Consider the following 22,354-nt stretch of genomic DNA (forward strand, 5'->3'; position numbering starts at 1 on the left):
TTCACCCTTACACAGACATAAACATACACAAACAATAAAAACTGAATCCCAGTCCAATTAGATCCCTCCTCTCTCGTGTCCGCATGCAGAATGACATCGCAGACGTTCCCAGTGGGAGCTCAAAGAACGACAAGAAGGGGAAGGGGAAGGGAGACACGGTGAAGGCCAGTGTGACTCCACAGGCCAGCTCCGATATGGCCCAGACCTCCAACGCTGCCCAAAACAACACAGCAGAGACCAAGAAGGGTACACACTTGCTTACACATATATACATCTGATGACACATGCACTCACACACTCACATATGTTTATAGTCACTGCTATAAACAGCATAGCCCACTGTAAACACATACACAAAGACAAATTACTCCCTGCACAGAGTTTATCCACTCTAACTCACAGCTGTCTGTGTTTGCTTGCTTTACATGCAAATTGGAAATTTATGAATGTGAATGTTTTTTTTATTTTCCTCCTCCAGATACATCTGCACTCGTGCCTAATGTTAGCATCGATGACTTGAAACAAATGAAGGTTTGTATGCTGTCTCCTGACCCTTAACCTAAATAAGGATTATTTTTCCATGTTGTGTTACTGCCCCACCGCTATCAGCATGTATTATACTTTACATGATAAAAGAGTCCAGTTGAGAATTTAAGGTTTTGAGAAAAAACAGATCATTTTGAGAGGTGAAAACATTTGTATAGGGGGATGATGCAAATGAAGTGCTCTTCATGCTGTAAATTGAGAACATGGCTTTACCCAATTACGACCTTGCCCTTGTTTAATATCTTTTCTCATTATGACCTACACAAAATAATGAAATCCACATCTTTTCCTCTGCAGACGTACCTTAAATTGATTAAAAAGCAGCAGAAGGAGCTCAACGCTTTAAAGAAGAAACACTCAAAGGTGGGCGATTGTTTTAGAGCAGACCTGTTGGGATGATACAAAGAGACTCCTGAAGGTCCATTATTCTGGAAACTCATTGATCCTCAGAGAGAGAGAAAGCGGGTGGGGGGGTTCTGCCCTTTCATCTCCACTGCTGTTGTTTTGCCAGTATATTCGCTTACACACACACACACACACACACACACACACACACACACACACACACAAAGGCTTACGCACAATTTCTTTTACTTAGACCTTACATGACCCTAAAAGTTAAGGTAGCTGTTGGCTCATTCATATTAGCTAATTTAATAGCTCACTTTTAAAGACTATTGCATAAATGTATACCGTCCAGACCCACCTTTGGACTGAATTAACATAACTGTTGGCTAATTAACTGGCTAATTAATCATGAGCACATATCATCATCAACATTATGTGACATGTATTAATTAAATCCAATCTCAATGACATATTACAGCTGCCAATTGCAATTTCTCATGCTGTTTCATTAATTTTGGCTAATATTTAATGTGTGGTCCAAAAGGACATTGGTAAATGTTGCTGTTATACAACGAGGCAGGCTTGCTGAGGGGCAGTGCAGCAGTATTGGGAACATTACAGCAAGTCGTCAGTAACTAACCATCACTCTGCCAACATTCTGCTTCAAACTCATCAAAGTTTACAGTATCAAGTCCCTGTGCTATTTCCTCTTTCTCAATAGGATCAAAACATCATGCAGAAGGCTCACTGCACCCAAGTGGACAAAATGGTGTCTATGCACGACAAGGAAAAGACGACGCTGGAGAAACTACTGGAGAAAGCCATCAAGAAACGAGGGTAAAGGCAAAAAGATACCACGTCACATTGTATACATTACATTAAAGATGATTTGGGAGAAAAGCTTTGGCAGATCCAAACAGTCCAACGCTAATGACCACATCAACATCGTAATGCTTCTATTCCAAGTTGGTGTCCCTTAAAACTAAGTCTCTGGCATTTTACATGTAGCACTTTCCAAGCGGAATCCAAACTGTTGCACAGGATGATCACATAATTAGAGGCAGCTCAGGTATACTTTCTTTAGGTAACTGTTTTTCAACCCTAATGACTGAGCCATCCCCACTATTGTTAAAAAAAGCCATCTTATCCTTACAGTATTTCCATAACAAAACCTTGCCTGAGCTGCATTCAAAGTAGCTAACTGCAGTGAGATGGAGAGACCTCTTTGTTAGAGCTACATTATATGAATCATTCATTTCTGATCATAATGTCAGATGGAACATTATAATTCCAAGGACAAAACTTGTACAGATGCTTTTGGAATGAATGAAAGTGCACTTGGCTCATGATAAATACAATAGGCCTCATAAAAACTTGAGCCATTCATTTGATTTACATCTGAAGAAATTTATCTCTCTTGATACATTTTGTTTTTCTCTGCAAAGCACTGTAAGAAGCATTTTAGTTGAAAGCACATTTAATTATATTGGATTTGGGTTGACTTGCATGCATTCGGTCTTCACAGGGAAAACAACTGCCAAGAGTTGAAGAAGGAGACAGAGGACAAGATCCAGACACTAACCTCTGACCACAAAGCTAAGGTTGGCCTATAACTCCAAACCTGACCTTTCCATAGAGTCATTATCTGTGAGGACAACAACCTCCATCAGCTGTGGATTACTGACCTCTGTGTATACATGTGTGTGTAGGTAAAGGACATCACAGCGCAGCACACTAAAGAGTGGTCAGAGCTCATCAGCGGCCACAGCAACGAGGAGCAGGAGATGAGGGACAGCCACGTCACGCAGCAGTGCGAGCACCTCAAAAAACTCCTGGCCTCTGTCCAGGAGCAGCAAACCATGCAGCTCAAACTCATCCACGAACGGTAGGAGGCTCACACATGTGCAGATGTACACAATTACATGAATGCACTCGCATGTAATCCTGCATGTAAAAAAAGGGAATGACAGTCAGACAAGAGGAAGCTCATGAAAGGCGTCATAGAGAACTGAATGGGATGACTGTGATTATTATTTTTGCTGCTGTTTTCAAGTGTTGTTACATGTGAATTGTTATTTTCCCATTGCAGGCAGAGCAAAGAGATGCGTGCCAACCAGGCCAAGACGTCCATGGAAAACAGCAAAGCCATCAGCCAGGACAAGAGCATCAAAAACAAGGCCGAGAGAGAGAGGTAGGCCACACACACCTGTCATTCTGGCACATGCCATTCAGTTGGCCCTTCTGTCGAATGTTGAACTGTATTGAGTGTTGTGTAGCCCTGGTGACACAACACTTTGCTCTATTTGCTTATCAGGAGAGTGCGAGAGTTAAACAGCAGCAACACTAAGAAGTTCCTGGATGAGAGGAAACGGGTAGGTTCTGCAAATTGTCTTTTTCATGGAGTTGTTACTCCTTGCTCATCTAAATAAATGAAAACATATGCAAACAAATGCTGAAAGAAAATACTAGTGGCTCTAAACCAATTTGGTTAGTTAATTATAATAATTTAATTTTGCTTTTACTTTTGTTTCTTTTATTTAAGTCTTGTCTTGTAAGGCTGTCTTAAAAGTCAAAGTGGATGCTAAAGTGTAAAATGACAACAGATTGACTCTTGCACTTGTGTAGGCCAGTTTTGTTTTGGTTTGTGAAGCAGATATGCTAATTTCGCTGTTTCTCTGGTAATGTGTCTGCAGCTGGCCTTGAAGCACCAGAAGGAAATGGAGCAGCTAGAGAAAAACCAGAGAGAGCAGTTGGAGAAACTGGACAAGTTCAATGAGCAGGTACAACGATATGGAAAAAAGAAGCTTACTCTTTGGTTAGCCACAATGGCTAAGTTGTAGAGTCAGTTTCAGTTACATTTCACAGCAGAACTGAAAAAACTTACTGAACACAAGTGGCCTGCCTGTCAAAATGGCTAGTAGAGTAGGCAGATTTACTGAGCAACCAAAAATTTGAATACCTAAGCTGTTTAGGATTTTAGCATTTAAATAGCTCAACTGTTGAAATGTATCTCCATGACTTTTCCTAGATCTATGTCTGACACAAAGATGGGCCTCATTTCCCAAAATTATGTTAAGGATAAATCATAACATCTCTTTACCACGCCCACTGAAAACTCCAGAAAGCATCTTTAGATGTTTTTTAGAGGTTTATTATCTAATTTAATAAACCGGGATTGCACCTAAATGGACAGAGAACAGAATCCGTTGTCTACAGTGTCTCCAGTTTTGCCTTATCCGGCAAAGGCAGAAAGACAGTAGTGCTGATCTCAACAACTGAAGTAAAAGTCTTCATTGGAATATCAACTGTTCTATAGTGTCTTACTGTTGCACAACAACCTCCTTAACATTCAGCATTGGCATTGGCAAGTCTTTTACAGACAGGACAACTCTTGGGATATTATAGAACATCATTAGCTTCAATTTTAAAAACTGGTGAATACCTATTCATTAATTGTAAAATTTATTTTGTATTCATGTGATATTCACTTCCCCAGCAGATTAAAACTGATTGATAGACTTGGGAAAGACTTCTAAATCTGAAGGTTGTTTAAAAATGTCATGAAAAAAACATCATGCTATGCTTTATACAAGTCATAGAAATGTAACATTTTATTTTTGCAAAGTCATGGAAAAGTCATGGGAGTTTACATTTTACAAAGTGGGAACCCTGAACATTGCTTAATAATTGGATTGTTGTTTTGAATTCAAAACACGACACACATTCCTCTACCGCTCTTCCTCTTCTAAAAAAAAAATAAATAGGTACTTCCAACTTCAAGTTCAAGTTTGAGTTTACTTAGAGCCCAAATCACTGTTTACAGTCTCAAAGGGCTTTACAGGTTTACAACAAACTACGTCATAGCGGGCAAGAAAAGAAAACAAACAAAAAAAAAACACAGATAGCCACCAATAACAGTTAGAAACTGTAGAACTAAATTGTAGACTTTGACTCATATCTCCATTGTTGTATTTTATGTTGCCATCTTGTCCGTTACCTGTACATGTGTTTTACATGTATGCACATATTTATTTGTTTTTAATATGATTTGCTTCTTTTGGCACAGCTTTTGAAATCACACCATGCAAACAAACAGGTTCAAGGTAGGCATCTCCATCTCACTCGACTAACTTTGCCCCATTCTTCTGTTTTCTCTCCTTCATCTGCACCTCGCTTACAGTGACTCCCCTCTGTCAGTGTTTCAGCTTCTCCATAATTCATCTTTCCTACTCGTTCCCTCTCTTTCCCTTCCAGACACGTCGTCTATTTTTTAATACTCCATCCTTTTTTTTCTAATGAGCCTGTTAGGATCTGAATTTTACTGCCAGTGCCATGAATAATCTGATGATGACTCTCGAAGGCCATAGAGTAAAGCGGGGCTACATTGCAGTGCAGGGTCATCATTCTAGAGATTGCCAGATTTAAAAAAGGAGAGAGAGAGACTAAGAAAATGATTCATTTTCCTTTGTGTTGTGAAACCTCATGCCCACATTTTCAGTCTGCAGCGTCTTGAAGTGTCAGCACTGCCATCTAGCAGCTTGAGTCATTTATCACCATGACTCACAGGCCATTACTAAGCAAAAAAAAAAAAAAAAAAAGAAAGAAAGAAAAAAGAAACAGCACGAGACGGAAAACCTTGCCAGTGTGCTTTCACACCAGCTCACACTCCTCTGCTCTTATAGTATGTGACAGTGTCCCTCTGCAGGCGTTTTGTGGCAACGATTACATGTCTCTCCTAGTAAGCATGTGGAGGAAATAACCTGCAAAAGGACACAAGTGAATGCAACTAGCTGAAATTTTGTAATTTGAGCTAGAAGTTGCATGAGAAGAGCATCTTGAATTTAGTGTATGTACAGTAGGGATTGAAGGAGTACCACTTTTACCATAAACCGTGATAAAATATGTGGCAATGACGCTGTTTCAAATGTTAAATAACCTGGCCGTTTTTGATGAGCACACTTTGAAGAAGTTATGTTTTTTTTGCGATATACACTGTCTAATAAGGGTGTAACAATAAATCGATAATGCAGTATATTGCAACACTTCCTCTTGTGAGAAATTAGGGACATTGATACACTTGTGCCAAGTAGTAATGTTTGAGATTTCAACTTAGTTTGCACAGGTGGCATTTCCCTTTAGGTATAACTGGAATTATTGTGTCATGTTCATGCTTTTTCCAGAGTAGTTTTTCCTCTTCACTTACAGCTGCCATGATTAGAGTGCAGATCAGGCTACATATTTTTATCCAAACCCGACCTGATCCCAAGAGCGTAGTAACTGAGCCCGACCTAAACCTGACAGGCATTCTTTTTTGTGTCCAAATCCAACCTGAGCCCGAGACTTTGCTTGTCCTCCATTGTTAGGTTACATTTAGCTGTTGCCTTCAGAATCATCAAGTAAACTCCAGCACTATACAGGATGTTGCCCAGAACAGAGAGTGGGTCCATAATTTTTCACTGAAATAATGGCAGCATGACTAAACCCGAATATAATTTCAATATTGTTGTCTGAATCCAGTCCGATCCCGTGGGCCTTGATGGGTCTCGACGGGCTCGGATTGGGTAGCCACACTTTAATCGTATTATAGCTGATTATCTTACAATATATGACATCTCAGAATTTCCTGTGTCATGATGCCATCATTGCTGTGGGTAAAATATTGTGATAATATCATCTTAATATCATATTACAAGTTACCCAGTGATTCCCCCCTCCACTGTGTAGCATCAGCCAAGGTTGGCAACAGCCAGTCAATTCTTCTTATTCTCCTTTGTCTAAGTTGTTAATGCTCAGTGTAAGCTGAAGCTCTCAGTTAACACTTCCCGCTCTTGTAAACATATTTCATGCATGTTCTAAAGCTCCACTTGCCAATTACACGTGATGACATGTCCGCTTGTCAGCTGCTTTAGCAAAGTTTTTAATCACCCAGCCAGTATATTTCCTTCCTCTACATCCATCGCTCTTCAAATTGGTTTAAAATGTGTTCCAGTTGGAGAAACACATTCGGTAGGTTTTCTCAAGAAACAAATCAATTTGTTTACATAAATTGTTGTTGTCATATGTTAACATATGACATTGGCTGTGTTATTATTGCAAACAGTTCATAGCGCTGATAAATTTCTGTTGTAATTTTCAATACAAACATGGTGAAATGATGACAGTTATTTAGCATAGGCAATGTATTTCATGTTATCCTATCTCTAATGTACAGTTACATGCCAATGAAAAGGTTGGAGGAAAAATAAAAGAGATAGATTCTTTGTATGAAGCTGACTTTGTGTTTCTGTGTGTTCGATTTAACGCTGCGTCTTCTCTCCCCTCAAAGGCCAAGGACATGCAGCAGATGGTGAAGTTGGAGGAGGAGATGGACCGCAGACCTGCCACAGTGGTGTGAGCGACTAAGACCAAGACACCTACACACCCACACTCTCATACATACACACACACTGTCACACACATGCACACACTCTGACACACACACACTCACACACACACACACACACACACAGATGCAGACACACTCCAACACCATACCCATGACAAATAGCCAGTCTATCCCTCCATAACTCTGAGACTTAATGCCGCACCTACGCTGATGTCTCCGTTCTTTTCTGTCATGTGACTGAGATCCACTCTATCTGCGCTCACACACGTACGCACACACACACACACACACAGATGCGCACACAAATACACACCACAGCTACTGCCCCTTGTCAGTTTCTTTTCATTCACCCAGCTCTCCTGTCTCCAAATCTCCTGCACCCCACCCAATTTATTAAACCCACCTACGCTCTAAATGCCATTGAGCCATTGGTGCTGATTGTTGATTGGCAGGAGGTTAAACCACTCATTTTACTAGAGGAAGTGGTACCTGAGAGACACAGACATACAGGGTCGGACACATCCCCTCCTCCAGTGCAGATCTGCATTTTTACATTGCCTTCAGTGTACTCTGCATCCCACTGGAAACACAAGCAACAGCTGCAGCTATTGTTGGACACACACACGCACACAAACACACACACACACACAACACGCACACAAACGGGCTTGCCCGCTTGTTGGATGACAGATATCCTTTCACTTTTTTGACTTGTTTAATTTTTTATCGATAACCAGATAAACAGTAACAGCTCCAGAAACAGTGTGGAAGAGGGGAGAAGAAATATGTATAAGATTTAATGTCATGTCAGCACAAATTAAAATAAACTATGTGAAATATACTGTGCGCTACTCACCAGTCCTGTCCTGAGCACTTTATATGTGGTAGGCCATCATCACAATGTGGAAAATGTAGCAGTGCACTGCTGTAGGTTTTCTGTATTTCAATAAGAATGTAAACAAAACAAAAAATATCACTTTATGAATGAGTGCCCCTCCCACGTCACGTAGTCCTACACTGCAACTTGTTTGACTTCACACAAGTGTATTGTTATATGACTTCTTCCTCTTTTTCTTTGGTTATTGAACAATGCTTTAGCCTACTTCAAGGCTCCTCTTGTTGAGTCAGAAGCCTTTAAAGGGAGCATGGTGGGTTGGATGTTCACTGTGATCACTCAGGACGATTTCACACTCAAACTGCGCCTTAATCACTAGGAAACACCCAGGAGATGGCATGACTGCTTTAATCCCCATGACGGCGACATACTACATCGCCCCCCTTTACATTTTTATGATTGTTTTGATTGTCACCCTGCTAAACTGTTTAATATAAAAGTCTGTATGCGTAGTTTTGGGCTCCAAATGACATACTGCATGTAAAATTAAAAGACTTGCAACAAGCAGATTGTTTCTAACTTCAACTGTTTTTAAGTATTTGTAATTAGGCACAGTAAAAATTTCTTGGGGTATTAAGATACCACAATATATTTTACAAGAAGAATACAAAAAAGGAGACCTTAATAGCAATTTACTGTACATTCTCTATTGCCCATCAGATTTTTAACCCTCCTCTTACCTTCAAATTTGCTAACATTTTTGGATCTCATCAGTTGGGGTCAATTTGATCCCAGCAATTTGAACCTCCAGAAAATGATTAAAATAAAATTTGTTTAATTTGTTAAAATTTGTGTGCAGAAACACATATGGTAATGTACAGGTCAGTCAACTTTGCTTTTATAAGGTGCACTCAAAACTCTGTACATTACAGTATATCCCAAAGAAACCAATAGTTAAAATAGTACTAATAATATGTTTGCTGTTGTGATGGTGATGTAGTAAGCAATTACTTTACTGTGCCACTATTCTGGGTTATATAATAATAACATGACATGATTGAAAATACATGTTGAATCGATTCATTTGATTCAGATTCAGCATCAGGACATTGTTTTTATATTTTTTATGTGAAGAATATATTTTAAGAAATTAATCTGTGACATAAACTCCAGTGAGACGCTTTGTTTCTAAATAAAGCATTTTGGGTCTTACAGTAATATTTGGCAGCTTGTTTTGTGTTTTAGGCTTTTGCACGTCAAAATCTGATGTCACAACTGGGACGAAGCAATTGAAAGATACTATAGCACGGCGGTACCAAATTAAACCACATTCAGCAGTGCATTAATTCTGCAGGAATGCTTTTTTTTTTCACTGACAGTCTCCTTTCTTTGAGTAAAGAACTTTGCCCAACAGAAGTCAAAGCCATCTCGTCTGTCAGTTTCCAAGTCATTTAGGCTCTGTTGAGGTGAAGTGCTCCCTTAATAGCTTCTTGACCGTACCTCAGCAAACTCGGCTTGTAATCCTCATTATTTCCCTGCTTGGCCCTGCTCTGTTGTGTGAAGACATCAGAAAAAAAGGTATTTAATGAAGTCTATCACATTGGCTATCCCACAGCATTCACACCAGGGATTTCAGACAAGGTGTCGGCCAAGCAGGTTGATACGACAAGCAATACAGGTTCAGCTGGGCCCTCCAAACTCAGAAATATTCTTGTGTATGGGAGTTAGTTTGGGGAAGTGCTATCCAACTATTGTAACAGTGAGCCACTGCAAAGAGAGAACTGCATTGTGGACGCATTGCTACAAAGTAAATTTATGGCTACTGTAGTATTTGTGCACATATTATTGTGCCAGGCAATCACAATGCATGGCATTACACTCACAAATTTTGACTAAAACGGTGATGATGATTATATGATAACACTAGAAACGTGGGGGGAAAAAATCACCTCTAGTTTTTTTTTTTTTTCCTTTTTAAAGATTTATTCTGCTGTTTTATTCTGCTGTAATAACACATAAAGGGTAGACGAGATGTTATTGTATATACTGGAATGTATGTAGTTTAATTTACTTTTTGACCAAATGTATTCAACAGTTCTGTCATTCAAGGGCTTGGGGATAGAGTGGATCTGTTGGATGCTGGGAAGGACATTTATCAACCACTGGGTTTCTTCTTCTCTGACCTTTTGTTGTTGTTTGTTTGTTTTTGGTTTTTTTCTGTACCAGTCTGCCCTTTTTGCACCACACAACACAGTATAAAGCTCTCACCACATATCTAGTGCAGAGATAACAAGTAAAAGTGCTTTAAAATTTTATTCCATCGCTTTCAAATGTGCCACTCAATGTCTGTTAGGACGTTTAAATTATTTTACGAATGATAAATGCCAAAATTAAGGGGTTATTTATATGAAGATATATATAAATAAATATACATATATATTATATATTAGATATAGTGTGTAGTTTAAGACAATATTCTGTTTGTTAGAGGCTTTTTTTGCACTAGTTGAATGTTTCTGTTGTGTGACTACATGTAATCTTTCGCTCTCTAGTTTGTCAAGAAAGCAGATTATTTTTGCAGAACAATGTCACTGAGTTCATTTCCACAATTTCTATCTCCTCTTTGTTTTCTATTTTATCTGTAGCTTGTCAACGGACCATTCTGTGCGTGTTTTTGTATTTATATGGTATTGTTGAACTTATAGCAATGAAAATACTGTTGTTATCCAGCTCCTTTAATACTGTTTTATAGTATGTGTACCAATAAAATATCCAGGTGTAAAATGGAACAAGACCATGTGGCTCCTCATTTCTGTCTCTTCAACTGAAATCTGAGATCAGGGGCAAGTCAAGCATTCAAGTCAAACATAAATTTAGATAAATTTGTCTGTCCCTTTGTTAGTAACATAGGATTGGGTTTGTACTTGTATGTGTAGCAGTTTCTACAGTTGTTTCACATGTCCTTAAATTTACAGTTGTATCGAGTTTTTTTCAGTTTGACCATGCCTATGGATCCCGTAGAACCGCCCATATAACCTACTTTACTGATTTAATGGAACGGGAAGGTGTGTGAGTGTGTGTTTGCAGAGGTCACCAAAGTTAGGATGTCGGCTATCAGAATTTACGAGACTTTACAGTTTACAAAGAATTTAAATTGGAAACATAAGGAAGTGAAATCTTTTTAATTATTTAATCTGTTTGATTAATTAAATTAAGTAATTATCTGTTAGTTAGAGGTGTACATTTGTGATAGGAATTCAGTTCATCATTAGTTATTCAATTGTTTATGGCCCAGGTCTCCGAATCTTTTCAAAGCTACAGTTTAACAGCATCATAAAAGCAATTTCCATCAAAATGCAGCTGCTCTTTGAGGTAATGTTTGACCACATTGTTTAGGCAAAATCATCTCTCCTTTGTCCATCCTCTTCCCTCTTTGTTTTCTTATAATACTGCGTGTTGAACTGGTCTGAAGTGCGCTCAAAGTTGGACTGTAGGCCGATTTGTTGTCTCCGACCTGAGTGCCTCACACACACACACACACACACACACACACACACACACACACACACACACACACACACACACACACAGCACCCACGCGCCTCTTGCCTAAACAATGGGCCCTGCAGTCTAATCACATTCAACAGTACTAAATCAATTCATATTCCAGGCCCACTCATGAACACAGGCGGCCCGCTCTCTGAAGCCTCTTTATTTTTGTTGTAAACAAACATTTCCATTAGAAAGCTGAACAAAGCATGGTAATTATCATTGCGTTGCCCAGGCAACTGCATGGCTTCTCGGTTTACTATATAACTGGGATTAGGGGTTTTTGTTTGTCCTGCGGTGAGCCTTGGTCTGGGATATTGGTCACCAAGCCTGCTCCACATGATGGGAGATGTCCCTTCATCTATAAACCCGTGACCCACTTCACAACCATGCTTAAGGCTCCGGGGAGATCTGACGGAGAGACGGGCACCAAGATCCTCCTGGAGGCGATGTCCAAGGATAAAGTCCACCTGGCGAGGTTCATCCTGGACGCGCTGGATGGAGAAATAGTAGACCACAAAACAGAAGGTGCGCAGACTCCGCTCATCTCCTCTGTCCTGCTGCCGGATGGCCAGACTCGCTGCAAGTTCGTGGAGCTTCTGCTGCAGAGAGGAGCCAGGGTCAACTGCCAAGACGGCGACGGGCGCACCGCCCTGAGTTACGCATGTGAGAAAGGCTGCCTGGACACTGTGAAGATCCTGGTCCGAAACAACGCAGACCCGGAGATTGTGGACTCCTGGGGGAACACTGCCCTGATGTACGCCGCGGTAGCAGGTCACTCACACGTTGTCGAGTTCTTGGTAAGGGCTTTTAAGAGGTTGGGTCTTCAGATAGACAGGCAGAATAAAGTTGGGAATTCGGCTGTGGAAGTGGCAAAGTTTCTTGGCCATACTGAGTGCTTCTTTGCGCTCACTAACATCAAAAAGGGTCGTGAGACTGAAGGAGCTGGTCAGAGAAATGCGCACTCCCAAGAGAGAGCAGACGATACAACAGACAAGTTTGAGAGCAAAGTCGGGTCGTTAGTGAAAAAACTGGAAGGTCTGCAGGCGTATAATCATGGTGATAACCAGTTGGTTCAAGATCGGACATGGAAACCCAGATCTGCCGTTCAGAAAAAGACGCGTCGGCTACCATCTATGGATTCTATAGAAGAGTTTGAAAGAGAGAATGACAGTAGTCCCTCACCTCCACATGAACTTGTCTTCTCCGGAGTCCTCACCTCTAAACCCCCCCAGCGGACCACCGTCCACAGGGAAAAGCTGACCGCCACTGCTGATCACCTGCCCCCTCTTATCCAGGGGTCTGAGACTCACAAATCTGTTTTCTTCTCACCCCGGCCAGGAAGAAATGCCCCCAACCCATGTGCGCCCTCCGCCCTGGGCATCTTACTGACGCCAATTCCTGCCAACAAAGGTGAGAATGAATCAGAAAGAGAAAAAACGAAAGTTTTAGACTTCAGTATACGCAGATTCCACGACAGCTACTATCAGAAGAGGTGTAGCTTGCCTACAAGTATCCTCAGCCCTACACCTCCTGAACGCACCTTGGTGTCTTCACGCAAATCCAAAACCGTGAAACTGCGCACAGTATCTCCCATTAAAGATGAGAATTTTCAGTTTTCCGCACCAGCTTCAAGCACGTCCCTCTCGGCGCTGAGCAGCAAACTATTACGCCGATTCACAGCCCCGGAATTTAAAAAAGATGCGAGGGAGTTGGAGAAGGATCCACCGCTGGCTCCACGACGTATTCCGCGCTCAGAGACTTTTCCCCAAACAACAAAACACCCGCAGGTGGACAGTAAACCCAGCATCGACAGCATAAGCGCTGTGAAGTGCGAGTTCGACTTTAACTTGAGGACGCCCCTGTCTTAAAAGCCACTACGCGTCATGCGTAAACAGTGCTGGTCTCAATGAATACGCTACTTCCAACTTTAGATGGAGTACGAGCAAAATACCGCCTGTTTCCACCAGAAACTGCAATTAATTTGAAACAGAAATTCATTGCACAAGTTTGGGTACAGTAATGTTATTACACCCAACATTGTGCGTAAATGCCAGTCGATCATTTGGATGTAGCTTGGGTTGAGCACCCTTAATTTGCAGCTTGAAGTTGAATATCTCTCCCATGTCTGATTCTTTGTTCAGCAGCGTTTTTCAACGTATATGAGTAGCTCTCAGCATATCAGTATTAGCGGGGTCTTTCGTGTGTTGAGACTATTTGTTTTAACATTGAATAAATTCTCAGCTTCTCAAAAGAAAACGTGATCTGCTTATGTATCTGTTTATGTGTCTGTGTGTATGCATGAGAGTTGGAAAAACACTTAAAGCTTGACAGTAACCAACACATCTCCATACCTCAAGACAATTTACTTTACTATGCTCGTGGGTGTCGGTTAGGGATTAGCGCGGCATCTGAATCCCAACAAGCAGCTTTTCTTCTCTGATTACAATGTTTGGTTTATGGCTGAGCATATATCCACGATCCACGTTTCATATAAGATAATTATTAGAAAATATACCGCCAACCCAGGCACCCACCCACCCACACACACACACACACACACACACACACACACACACACACAGGCACATATCTAAAAATACCCGTACCAGAGGTTTCCTTTAACGTGTGGGGCTTGCAGTTTTATGCGCACTGTCAGTGTAGACTTTGGAGGAGCGCTGTTCACCTTTTGTTAAAAAACAAAATAAAACAAAAAAAAATCATCATCATCCGCCACACATACACACGCACGCCACACACAATGCAGTGTCCTCCCTCAGATGATGCAAAAATGCCCATCTTAAAATCAGATTTTTCAACAGAAAAACTTTCCAAATGGGTTAAAAAAAACAACCCCCCCCCCCCCCCCCCCCCCCCGATTTTTCAGGTTCTATGGGTCATTGGCTAACTTGAGTCATGAATTTCATAGACGAGGAGAGGAAAATGCATGATTTGATCAATAAAATGTCCTAAATTTGATAAATGTCTTTACTTAATCTGTGGGGGGGGGAAAGTTTTAAATCTCAATATGAGATTAGGCTAAATAGCTCGATAAGACTGATATTTTTCAGCGCCCATACTCAGACTGCAATCCCCACACACAGCTGCAACCTTGCAGAAGTGGAGTGTAAAGGAGGAGGAGAGGGAGGGAGGGGGTGGTTGTCGGCATTTCCCTCCAGACATACATCATTTCAGCCCAACCTACAGCTGCTCCAGCAGAGATGGAGACAACAGCATTGCGGGAATAACCGGGACTGCGTGCCGAGTCCTTTGTTAGGCTAAAGGAAACAAATTGACGCTGGGGGGACTTTCTTCCTAACAACCGGAGCAGCCTTCCCGATGCCGATGATGTGCAGAAGAAACTCAGTTTTGCAGCTGACACTTGGCTAAAGCCTGTCAACCCCCCCTCTCTGTTTGGAGGGGAGATCGTTCTGGATACCTAAACGCTCCTCTGAGCCGGGTGCTTATGCAGCGCAAACCGGATCTCACGTCCAACCTGGAGAAATTTTTTTGCTGCATTCACGATGATTTGAGCGTGACTTCTAGGCGCTGAGTAGAGGCATCCCTCCTGTCTCTCCCCCCCTCTCTCTCTCTCTCACGCTCTCCTCTTTTTCTTTCTCTCCCGCCTCCTCCCTCGGTCTTTCTTTCTTTCTTCCTCTTTCTCGTCGTGGGTTCAGCACAGGCTGCCCGGTAGGAAGCCCCCCTCCGGTTTTTTAAGCGCCGGTGAAGCTGATGGCAATGGGACGGCAGGGTTTCAGCACCTCGGAGAGCGCCAGACTTCTGCTGTGTGTGTTTGGTAAGAGAGTGTTTGTGCATCCTTGTCGTGACTCTTCACTGCAGCGTGTGTGCGTGCTTGCGTGCGTGTGTGTGTGTGTGTGTGTGTGTGTGTGTGTGTGTGTGTGTGTGTGGCTTCTGCCTATGTCTACGCATGGAAATGTGTGTCTTTCTAAGTGTGCGTGTGTCCATACATTTCTATTGGCTTGGCATAACTCCTCCGACCCCTTTGGTGTGCTTCCAAGTATTGATGCTAGTGATTTAAACATGGTCAGAGTTTACAAATTCACCTATAATTGTCACTGTTTAGGCTGCAGCCAGTGGCTGGGAGCCCTTGCTCCCCCGATACTGCAGGTTTTGGTCTCGGGTGTTTTAACCTAATTTTGACTTTGCCAGGAGGAAACAAAGGAGTAGCAAGAGAAGCCCCCGCTGCTTTTGCTGATTCTGCATGTTTTGGAGTGAGCGCCCTATCTGTAACCCCTGTCATCTGTCACCTAGTCACTGCATTCCTCACCGCCAGCCTCCTGTTCTATTCTATTCTATTCTATTCTATTCTATTCTATTCTATTGTCAGGCCTCCTGACTCGGTGTGTGGTTCTGGCGGAGCAGGAAGGGGAGAACCTGTCCGGACTGTCCGACAACCCGGACAAAGGCATCTTCGCAGTCCGGGAGAACGGCACGACCTGCCTGATGGTGGAGTTCGCCGTTAAACTCCTCGTGCCCTACGACGTGCTTGCACTCAACGGGATAGACGTGAGGACTTCCCCGTTCCCTTAAATGCACGGAAGCTATGGTTGCTATCTCCTCTCTCAAATAAACGTTTTGAGCTTTTAGCTCATATCAAGTCTTGGTGCAAAGGTCTACCATGCGTAAAACTGACTGCAACCCCCTTTTCGCCTGGACAGTAAAGAGGATTTTAAAAATATAATAATAAAATAAAGCTTAATAGTTGCCGTCCATTAGTTTGACATCTCTGTAATATTAAAGAATGGCTGATATTAATACATTTGCTCTGTTTTTGGATACCAGGTAGTAGTGGGGTTGCGTTCAGTGCTGATGTTTTATTGAATAGAATCCCGCCATGAAAAACTGAAAAACAAGAATTTTGGATATCATCATACGATGGCCTCTTCTCTTATTTCTAAGACACAACTCATGATAATACTCCTGTATGTGGATACTATGTGGTAACAGTGTGTGAGGCCGTGCGTAAAAATGCGGATGTGTCAGTATGATCTTTCAGTCTTAATGGGCCGTGATCAAAAACACAATGATCATAATTAGCCTCTGTTGTCCACTGATTCACACACATGTTGTATCGTGTTTTTTTTAGCTGATCACCGAGCAAGCGTCCCTGTCTCTGCCCCGTGGCGCAGAGATCGACGGGAAGTGTGGGAGCACGGAGTCGGAGATCCACATCTCCTGGAAGAATAACGCCTACACCCTCCGCATCTTCTTCTCCAAGGTGGGCGAGATAGCCACATAGAGGAAAGAGCAACAATCCACATTTTTACATGTCAAGCAAAATTCCACTTTTAACAAGTCTTTCATCTAGTAGGCCTGTTAACCTCTAAAATCTTATTTTGTTAAAACAATTGGCTGAGTCTGCAAATAAAGCGATAAATCAGAGGGCGCAATTGTTTCAAATCCACTTTTTTCTTGAATCAAGGGTCAGTAGTGGAGGTACCTTCTTTATTCTGTCTTGAAATTTTCTAAAACAAGCGCACTTGCATTGGAAACACCTGGATTTATCTTACAGCTCATGCAAAATAAAGATTTCAACACTAAATGCGAGTCTAAATGACCAAACGACTCGTTATGGTCATTTCTGCTCCCTGCTGTAGATCTGCCCTGTTAGGGGAAAGCCCAGCTTGACATGTGTGTGTGTGTGTGTGTGTGTGTGTGTGTGTGTGTGTGTGTGTGTGTTCTGCAGGAGTTCCGTGACAAGGGAATCGACGTGTGGAAGATTAGCAAGGTCCAGTTCGTCTACGACACCTCGGAGACGTCGCATTTCATCAACGCATACAACCGTGAGTTGGCTCCGTGGCTGCCTCAGCACATCCTGATCCCACTCATCAGTCATTTGGCATTCAGCTGGAATTACAAGATTGCTACGTGCCAGGATTTGGACTATCAGGATTTTCGCCCACATGTATAGGCCTTGGGGGGAATTTTGCTTTAAGTAGAATCGTTAGAAGTGATTTGATGCCCGTTTCCTTAGTCTTTATTTTAATTTTTAAAAAAGTATTTATTATTGTCATTATTATTATTATTATTATTATTATTATTATTATTATTATTATTAGTAGTAGTAGTAGTAATAGTAGTAGTAGTAGTAGTAGTCGTATTAATAATAATAATAATGATAATAATAAATGGGTTGCATTTTTATTTATTTATTTATTTTTTTATTTTCATTTATAATTGAGAGGAGGAATCCGTCTGACACCAGTCAACTTCCTTAATCAGTGTTTTGGAAAACAGGATAATTTCTTGTCATATTTTCATTAAGAGGCCTGTAATGTTACTGCTGTTTTATCGTAGGCTACTTTTCGCTTCGGTCGCAGTGAGTCCATCCCAGTCACAGGCGTGGATCTTAATTTAGGTAGACAACACTAATAATAAATCTGATGTAATGATTTAAGGTATATTCATATTAATCATAATTTTTCCAGTGCCTCGGCCTGTGTGTTCCCACGGTCTCTCGCCTTGTCTTTCACACACACATGCACCGTCAACCCTGTTATCAAGCTACCTTCCTGCTTACTTCAGTCATTCATAACTCTCTCCCTCTCTCTCTCTGTGTGTGTGCGTGCGTGCGTGCGTGCGTGCGTGCAGCTGGCAGGCATACAGCCAGCACGCACAGCCTGTCGGCCTTCGTGACCCCGGCCGGGCGCTCGTACGTGTGCGCGGCGCAGCAAACCCTCAGGCTCATCTCCAGCGACCACCAGAAAGGCATCACCGTGTCCATTTACGACATCCAGATCCAGCCCTTCGACATCACCTCCGACTTCATGTTCAGCGAACGTAAGAACGACTGCACGTCGCTTTTTGATGAGCAGAGCATGCGAAAAGAAACTTCCTCTATAAAGTGAATCCAAAATGACCAAGCACAAAGTGAAGTTGTAGTGCACAAGCAGAACGTTTGCCACACTTGTGACACTTCTCTTAACTAACTCCGTCAAACATAACAATGAGGATGATGATGATGATGATGATGATGATGATGATGACTATGATGATGGTGATGAATCTCAATGGTGTGGGCAGCTTTACAAATCCCCCCTCCCTCTCCCTCTCTCTCTCTCTCTCTCTCTCTCTCTCTCTCTCTCTCTCTCTCTCTTTCTCTCTCTCTCTCTCTCGCACACACACACCATCACATCTCTCTGGGGGGGTTATTGCTGCAGTATGAACAGGGCTGCAGAGACAGAAGGAGAGAGAAAGAGAGAAGGGGTGAGAGGAAAAGAGAGAAAGGGGGTTGTGTGTGTGTGTGTGTGTGTGTGTGTGTGTGTGTGTGAGAGAGAGAGAGAGAGAGAGGTCATTAGGACTTTATGAGTGCAGTTATATCCTTGCCCTCAATGCAGCTTTTATAGACGTACTTAGACAATGTACCTGGCCGTCCTCTGGAGCCAATCACCTTGGAAGAATCATTTGCTCTGAGCTGCTGTAAACTAGGCTGTGCTATGCTTCACTGGCTTTCTCCTCGTAATCGTTTACTCCTGTGCACGGGGAGAAATGCCTCCAACCTTAAGCCACATATAGATGGAGCTATGTGTGGTTTTGGTGCCCTCTTTCCCCCATACAAATTGATATGTATGTGTGATCACTGCAGAATAGCCGAACAGGATACTTTAGTTGATGCACTACTCAATAGAAGTGTGTTTGTGTGTGTGTTCATGTATGCGTGCATGTACATGCTGTAATGTCAGCACAAGAGAGAGAGAGAGAGAAATGACCAAATTAATGAATGATTGGACAAGCGCCAGTGTGTATGACTAAAAGAAGAAGGTAGTAAGTGTGTGAGCTCGTTTGGCAGAAGAAGACATCATTACTAACACTGAATTTGATTCAGAAATACTGCTCACAGTGATGCTGCCTCACTTTCTTACTCACACACACAGATACGCACACACGTTGTATGTGTGCTGTCCTCCATGGGCCAACATTGATGCTTGGGTCAGCCGATACAGGCCACAGGTTGAGCGTGTTCTCTGGTTCAGATATGTTTGCTGAACATCGATACACAAACCCAGGGCTTTTGGGGCCCTTGGTGGTCACAGTCTCATGTTCTCCACTTTTCTTTTCTTTTTTTTTTTCTTTTTTTTTTTTTTTTTTTTGCAGCCTACAAGTGCATCACCGACCAGAGGGAGCGTCTGGAGGAGACCCTTCCCCTTGTCCTGGGCCTCATTTTGGGCCTTATAATTGTCATCACGCTCTCTGTCTACCACTTCCACCTGAAGCTGACAGCGAACCAGCCCCAGCTCCCCCGAGATCGCTCCATGTACAAGAACATGTAAAAAAAAAAAAAAAAAAGAAAAAGAAAAAAAAAGCACACCAGTGGTTCTTCTGACTCCCTCAGCTCTCTCCAAAGCCAACGTATAAAAGGACTTGTCTCCTCGATGTCCCAGGCCGAAACACCGCAGAGCACGGCGTCCTGTGGTGGACTGACTCCTTGATTGATAAATGTGTGTAGCCTTTAGGCTCCAGCTTGAGCTTTTGAATAGCTTAAACTGAAGTGAGACAGGATGACTGGGTATTAAAGATCTTTTGGGCCTAGCAGGGATGCAGTGGAGGGTAAACCCACCAACCCGCCAACCCACCAAAACTCAATTTACCCACCTTTTTATTTGTGGAGTAGAAGTTCACCCATCTCTTAGTCTGACATAAATGTTTATGGCATACATTCAGTCTACATTACGGTAAATATGGATCAATTATATGAAGGTGAAGGTCTTTAAATGAAAAAAGCATAAAGTAATGCTTTAAGAAAATGTAACTTTTGTTTATACTGATTGTTGTTTGCTTTAAAACTGTTTGCTTTTCTTCTTTTTCCTTTAACCACAACATCACTGGGGTCGAGATCAGTTCAGCCATTTTTACAGACACTTCACTTTGACAGATATTTCAGCAATCGCATAAGCTTGTGCTCTCATTTGCCAGCAGGTTTTTGTCCCTTTCTTTCCTCCTCCTCTCCTTGAAATTGCTGCTAAATAATTTCAATAACTATCGGTGGTTCAGTATGTGTTGTTTCTTTTTTGTTGTCCGCAGAATCCCTTTTCTTCTTTTTGTTTTTGAATGCAGTCATAGTGTTGACAGTGGACAGTCTTGTGGTGTGTGCAGGTGTTTTCAGTGGCACTCAGAATCGTACAAATCGCAGTGTATTTGCTTTGACAAATCTGTTTTCCACAACCAAGTTTATGGAACATATAAAAAAAAAAAAAAATACACACAATACGCACAATACATAAATGCATAAACACCTGACATGAAAAGTCCCTGTGATAAATAGCAAAGAATTTATCTCACATCAGAATGCCATGAGAAAGTGTATATGAAAGTACAGAGATTATTTGAAAAAGAATAATATATGTATAATATTTTCAAAAACAAAGTCTATGCATAAACTTCTGCTGATGCAAACCTGTGCAGTATTCTGTTCATTGAAATAAATTGCTGGATTCATCTCTAAATCCTGTCTAATTATTTCATATTCATTCATTCATCGTTGGAAGTAGCTGTCCAAGAGGATTTTAACACATGAAAAAAGTCTATAATATTCCTGTGATATTTCTGCAGAGATTTCTATGATATTACTTCCTACACTACCGTAAATATTGGATTATTAGCCTATGGGAGTAGTGTGTTTGTGGTCTGCTTTATCATATTTTTATCTTCTGTGGCATCACCACTGCACCAGAGGAGCATTACTCTGAATTATTCTAAAATTATATATGTCTAAAATATAGTGTGTGATTGCTGTAGTTTTTTTTTAATTTTATTATTATTATTTTTTTAATGGGATAACAAAAAAGTCAAAACAACACAACGGCGTTCAGATGAAGCAGCGACTGAGAAAGGTGATGGATGCGCCTGTCGGAGGAGACGCTGCAGAGATGAAGTATTGATCTTGTCGTCTGACTCCGGGCCTTCAGAGGAAACGCGATATGAACAAGTCTAATTGAAAATAAATAGAGCATTCGTGTCAGCCACATCTATTTGTTTCAGCAGCCCGGACATCATGCATCATCCCCTCCCGAGTCACAAGTCATCCAAGTCAAAGCCCTTAATGCTGTTTTTGTTTTTTTCTCGGTCAGCTTGGCCATCTTGAAAATGTCCACACTCTTCTTAAATGTGCCTGTGTGCAGGTATGTAGGCCTAGAGCAATTTCAACCAGAAAAAAAAATGAAGAAAAGTAAAGAAATGAAAGAAATAAGGGTATAATATTTGTTTATGACCTCAAAACCCTGACCTCTTCTCATCACTTGCTTGTTACTTCATTATGTTTTCATTATAATTTTGTTGAGTAATGACAGTTAAGTCGGTATTTCTGAACATGCAAAACTTGCTGTAGTGAATGATGTCCTTAAGGGATGCAACATGGAGCTGCTCCAATTAGAAAAAAGTTTGCTTTTGACTTTGTGGACTCACAAATATTAACCTTTTACTTCAAAACAATGACTGGGAGGCAAAGAGAGTCAGGAATAGAGAGGATATGAAACATCATTAAGTATCAATGCTTGATTAGATTTACAAATGTACACTGAATGTACAGAATATTAGGTATGTCTTGTTAGTATTCAGTCGCAGCCTCTTCTCTTTATCTCCCACTCTTTCTCCCGTCCTGTGAAGCTGATACTGATTTAATGAGGGAAATCAATAAAAGATTTTACCTGCATTGTACTTCATGAAAAGAGTAA

The 22,354-nt window shown here is 41.5% G+C and overlaps 2 protein-coding genes across 2 annotated transcripts in view; both read left to right on the forward strand.

The window, feature by feature from the left end:
- The window catches only part of plcb4b (phospholipase C, beta 4b), a 93,059-nt gene extending 83,021 nt beyond the window's left edge, over nucleotides 1-10,038 (forward strand). The window contains exons 30-40 of the mRNA XM_030047413.1: nucleotides 90-246; nucleotides 479-531; nucleotides 844-909; nucleotides 1,616-1,731; nucleotides 2,420-2,495; nucleotides 2,604-2,779; nucleotides 2,984-3,085; nucleotides 3,209-3,266; nucleotides 3,588-3,674; nucleotides 4,961-4,997; nucleotides 7,220-10,038. Coding sequence (XP_029903273.1) covers nucleotides 90-246; nucleotides 479-531; nucleotides 844-909; nucleotides 1,616-1,731; nucleotides 2,420-2,495; nucleotides 2,604-2,779; nucleotides 2,984-3,085; nucleotides 3,209-3,266; nucleotides 3,588-3,674; nucleotides 4,961-4,997; nucleotides 7,220-7,296 — 1,005 coding nt within the window. The 3' untranslated portion in view covers nucleotides 7,297-10,038. The remainder of the gene's footprint in view (nucleotides 1-89; nucleotides 247-478; nucleotides 532-843; nucleotides 910-1,615; nucleotides 1,732-2,419; nucleotides 2,496-2,603; nucleotides 2,780-2,983; nucleotides 3,086-3,208; nucleotides 3,267-3,587; nucleotides 3,675-4,960; nucleotides 4,998-7,219) is intronic.
- A 4,821-nt stretch (nucleotides 10,039-14,859) lies between these two features.
- lamp5 (lysosomal associated membrane protein family member 5) lies at nucleotides 14,860-20,960 on the forward strand. The gene is made up of 6 exons (XM_030047953.1): nucleotides 14,860-15,459; nucleotides 16,012-16,190; nucleotides 16,771-16,902; nucleotides 17,371-17,467; nucleotides 18,276-18,464; nucleotides 19,779-20,960. Exons 1-6 carry the CDS (start codon nucleotides 15,396-15,398, stop codon nucleotides 19,952-19,954), a joined length of 837 nt encoding a protein of 278 aa, XP_029903813.1. The 5' UTR covers nucleotides 14,860-15,395; the 3' UTR covers nucleotides 19,955-20,960.
- The last annotated feature ends 1,394 nt before the right edge of the window (nucleotides 20,961-22,354 follow it).

This window comes from Myripristis murdjan, chromosome 24, assembly GCF_902150065.1.
Source record: "Myripristis murdjan chromosome 24, fMyrMur1.1, whole genome shotgun sequence".
NCBI lineage: Eukaryota > Metazoa > Chordata > Actinopteri > Holocentriformes > Holocentridae > Myripristis > Myripristis murdjan.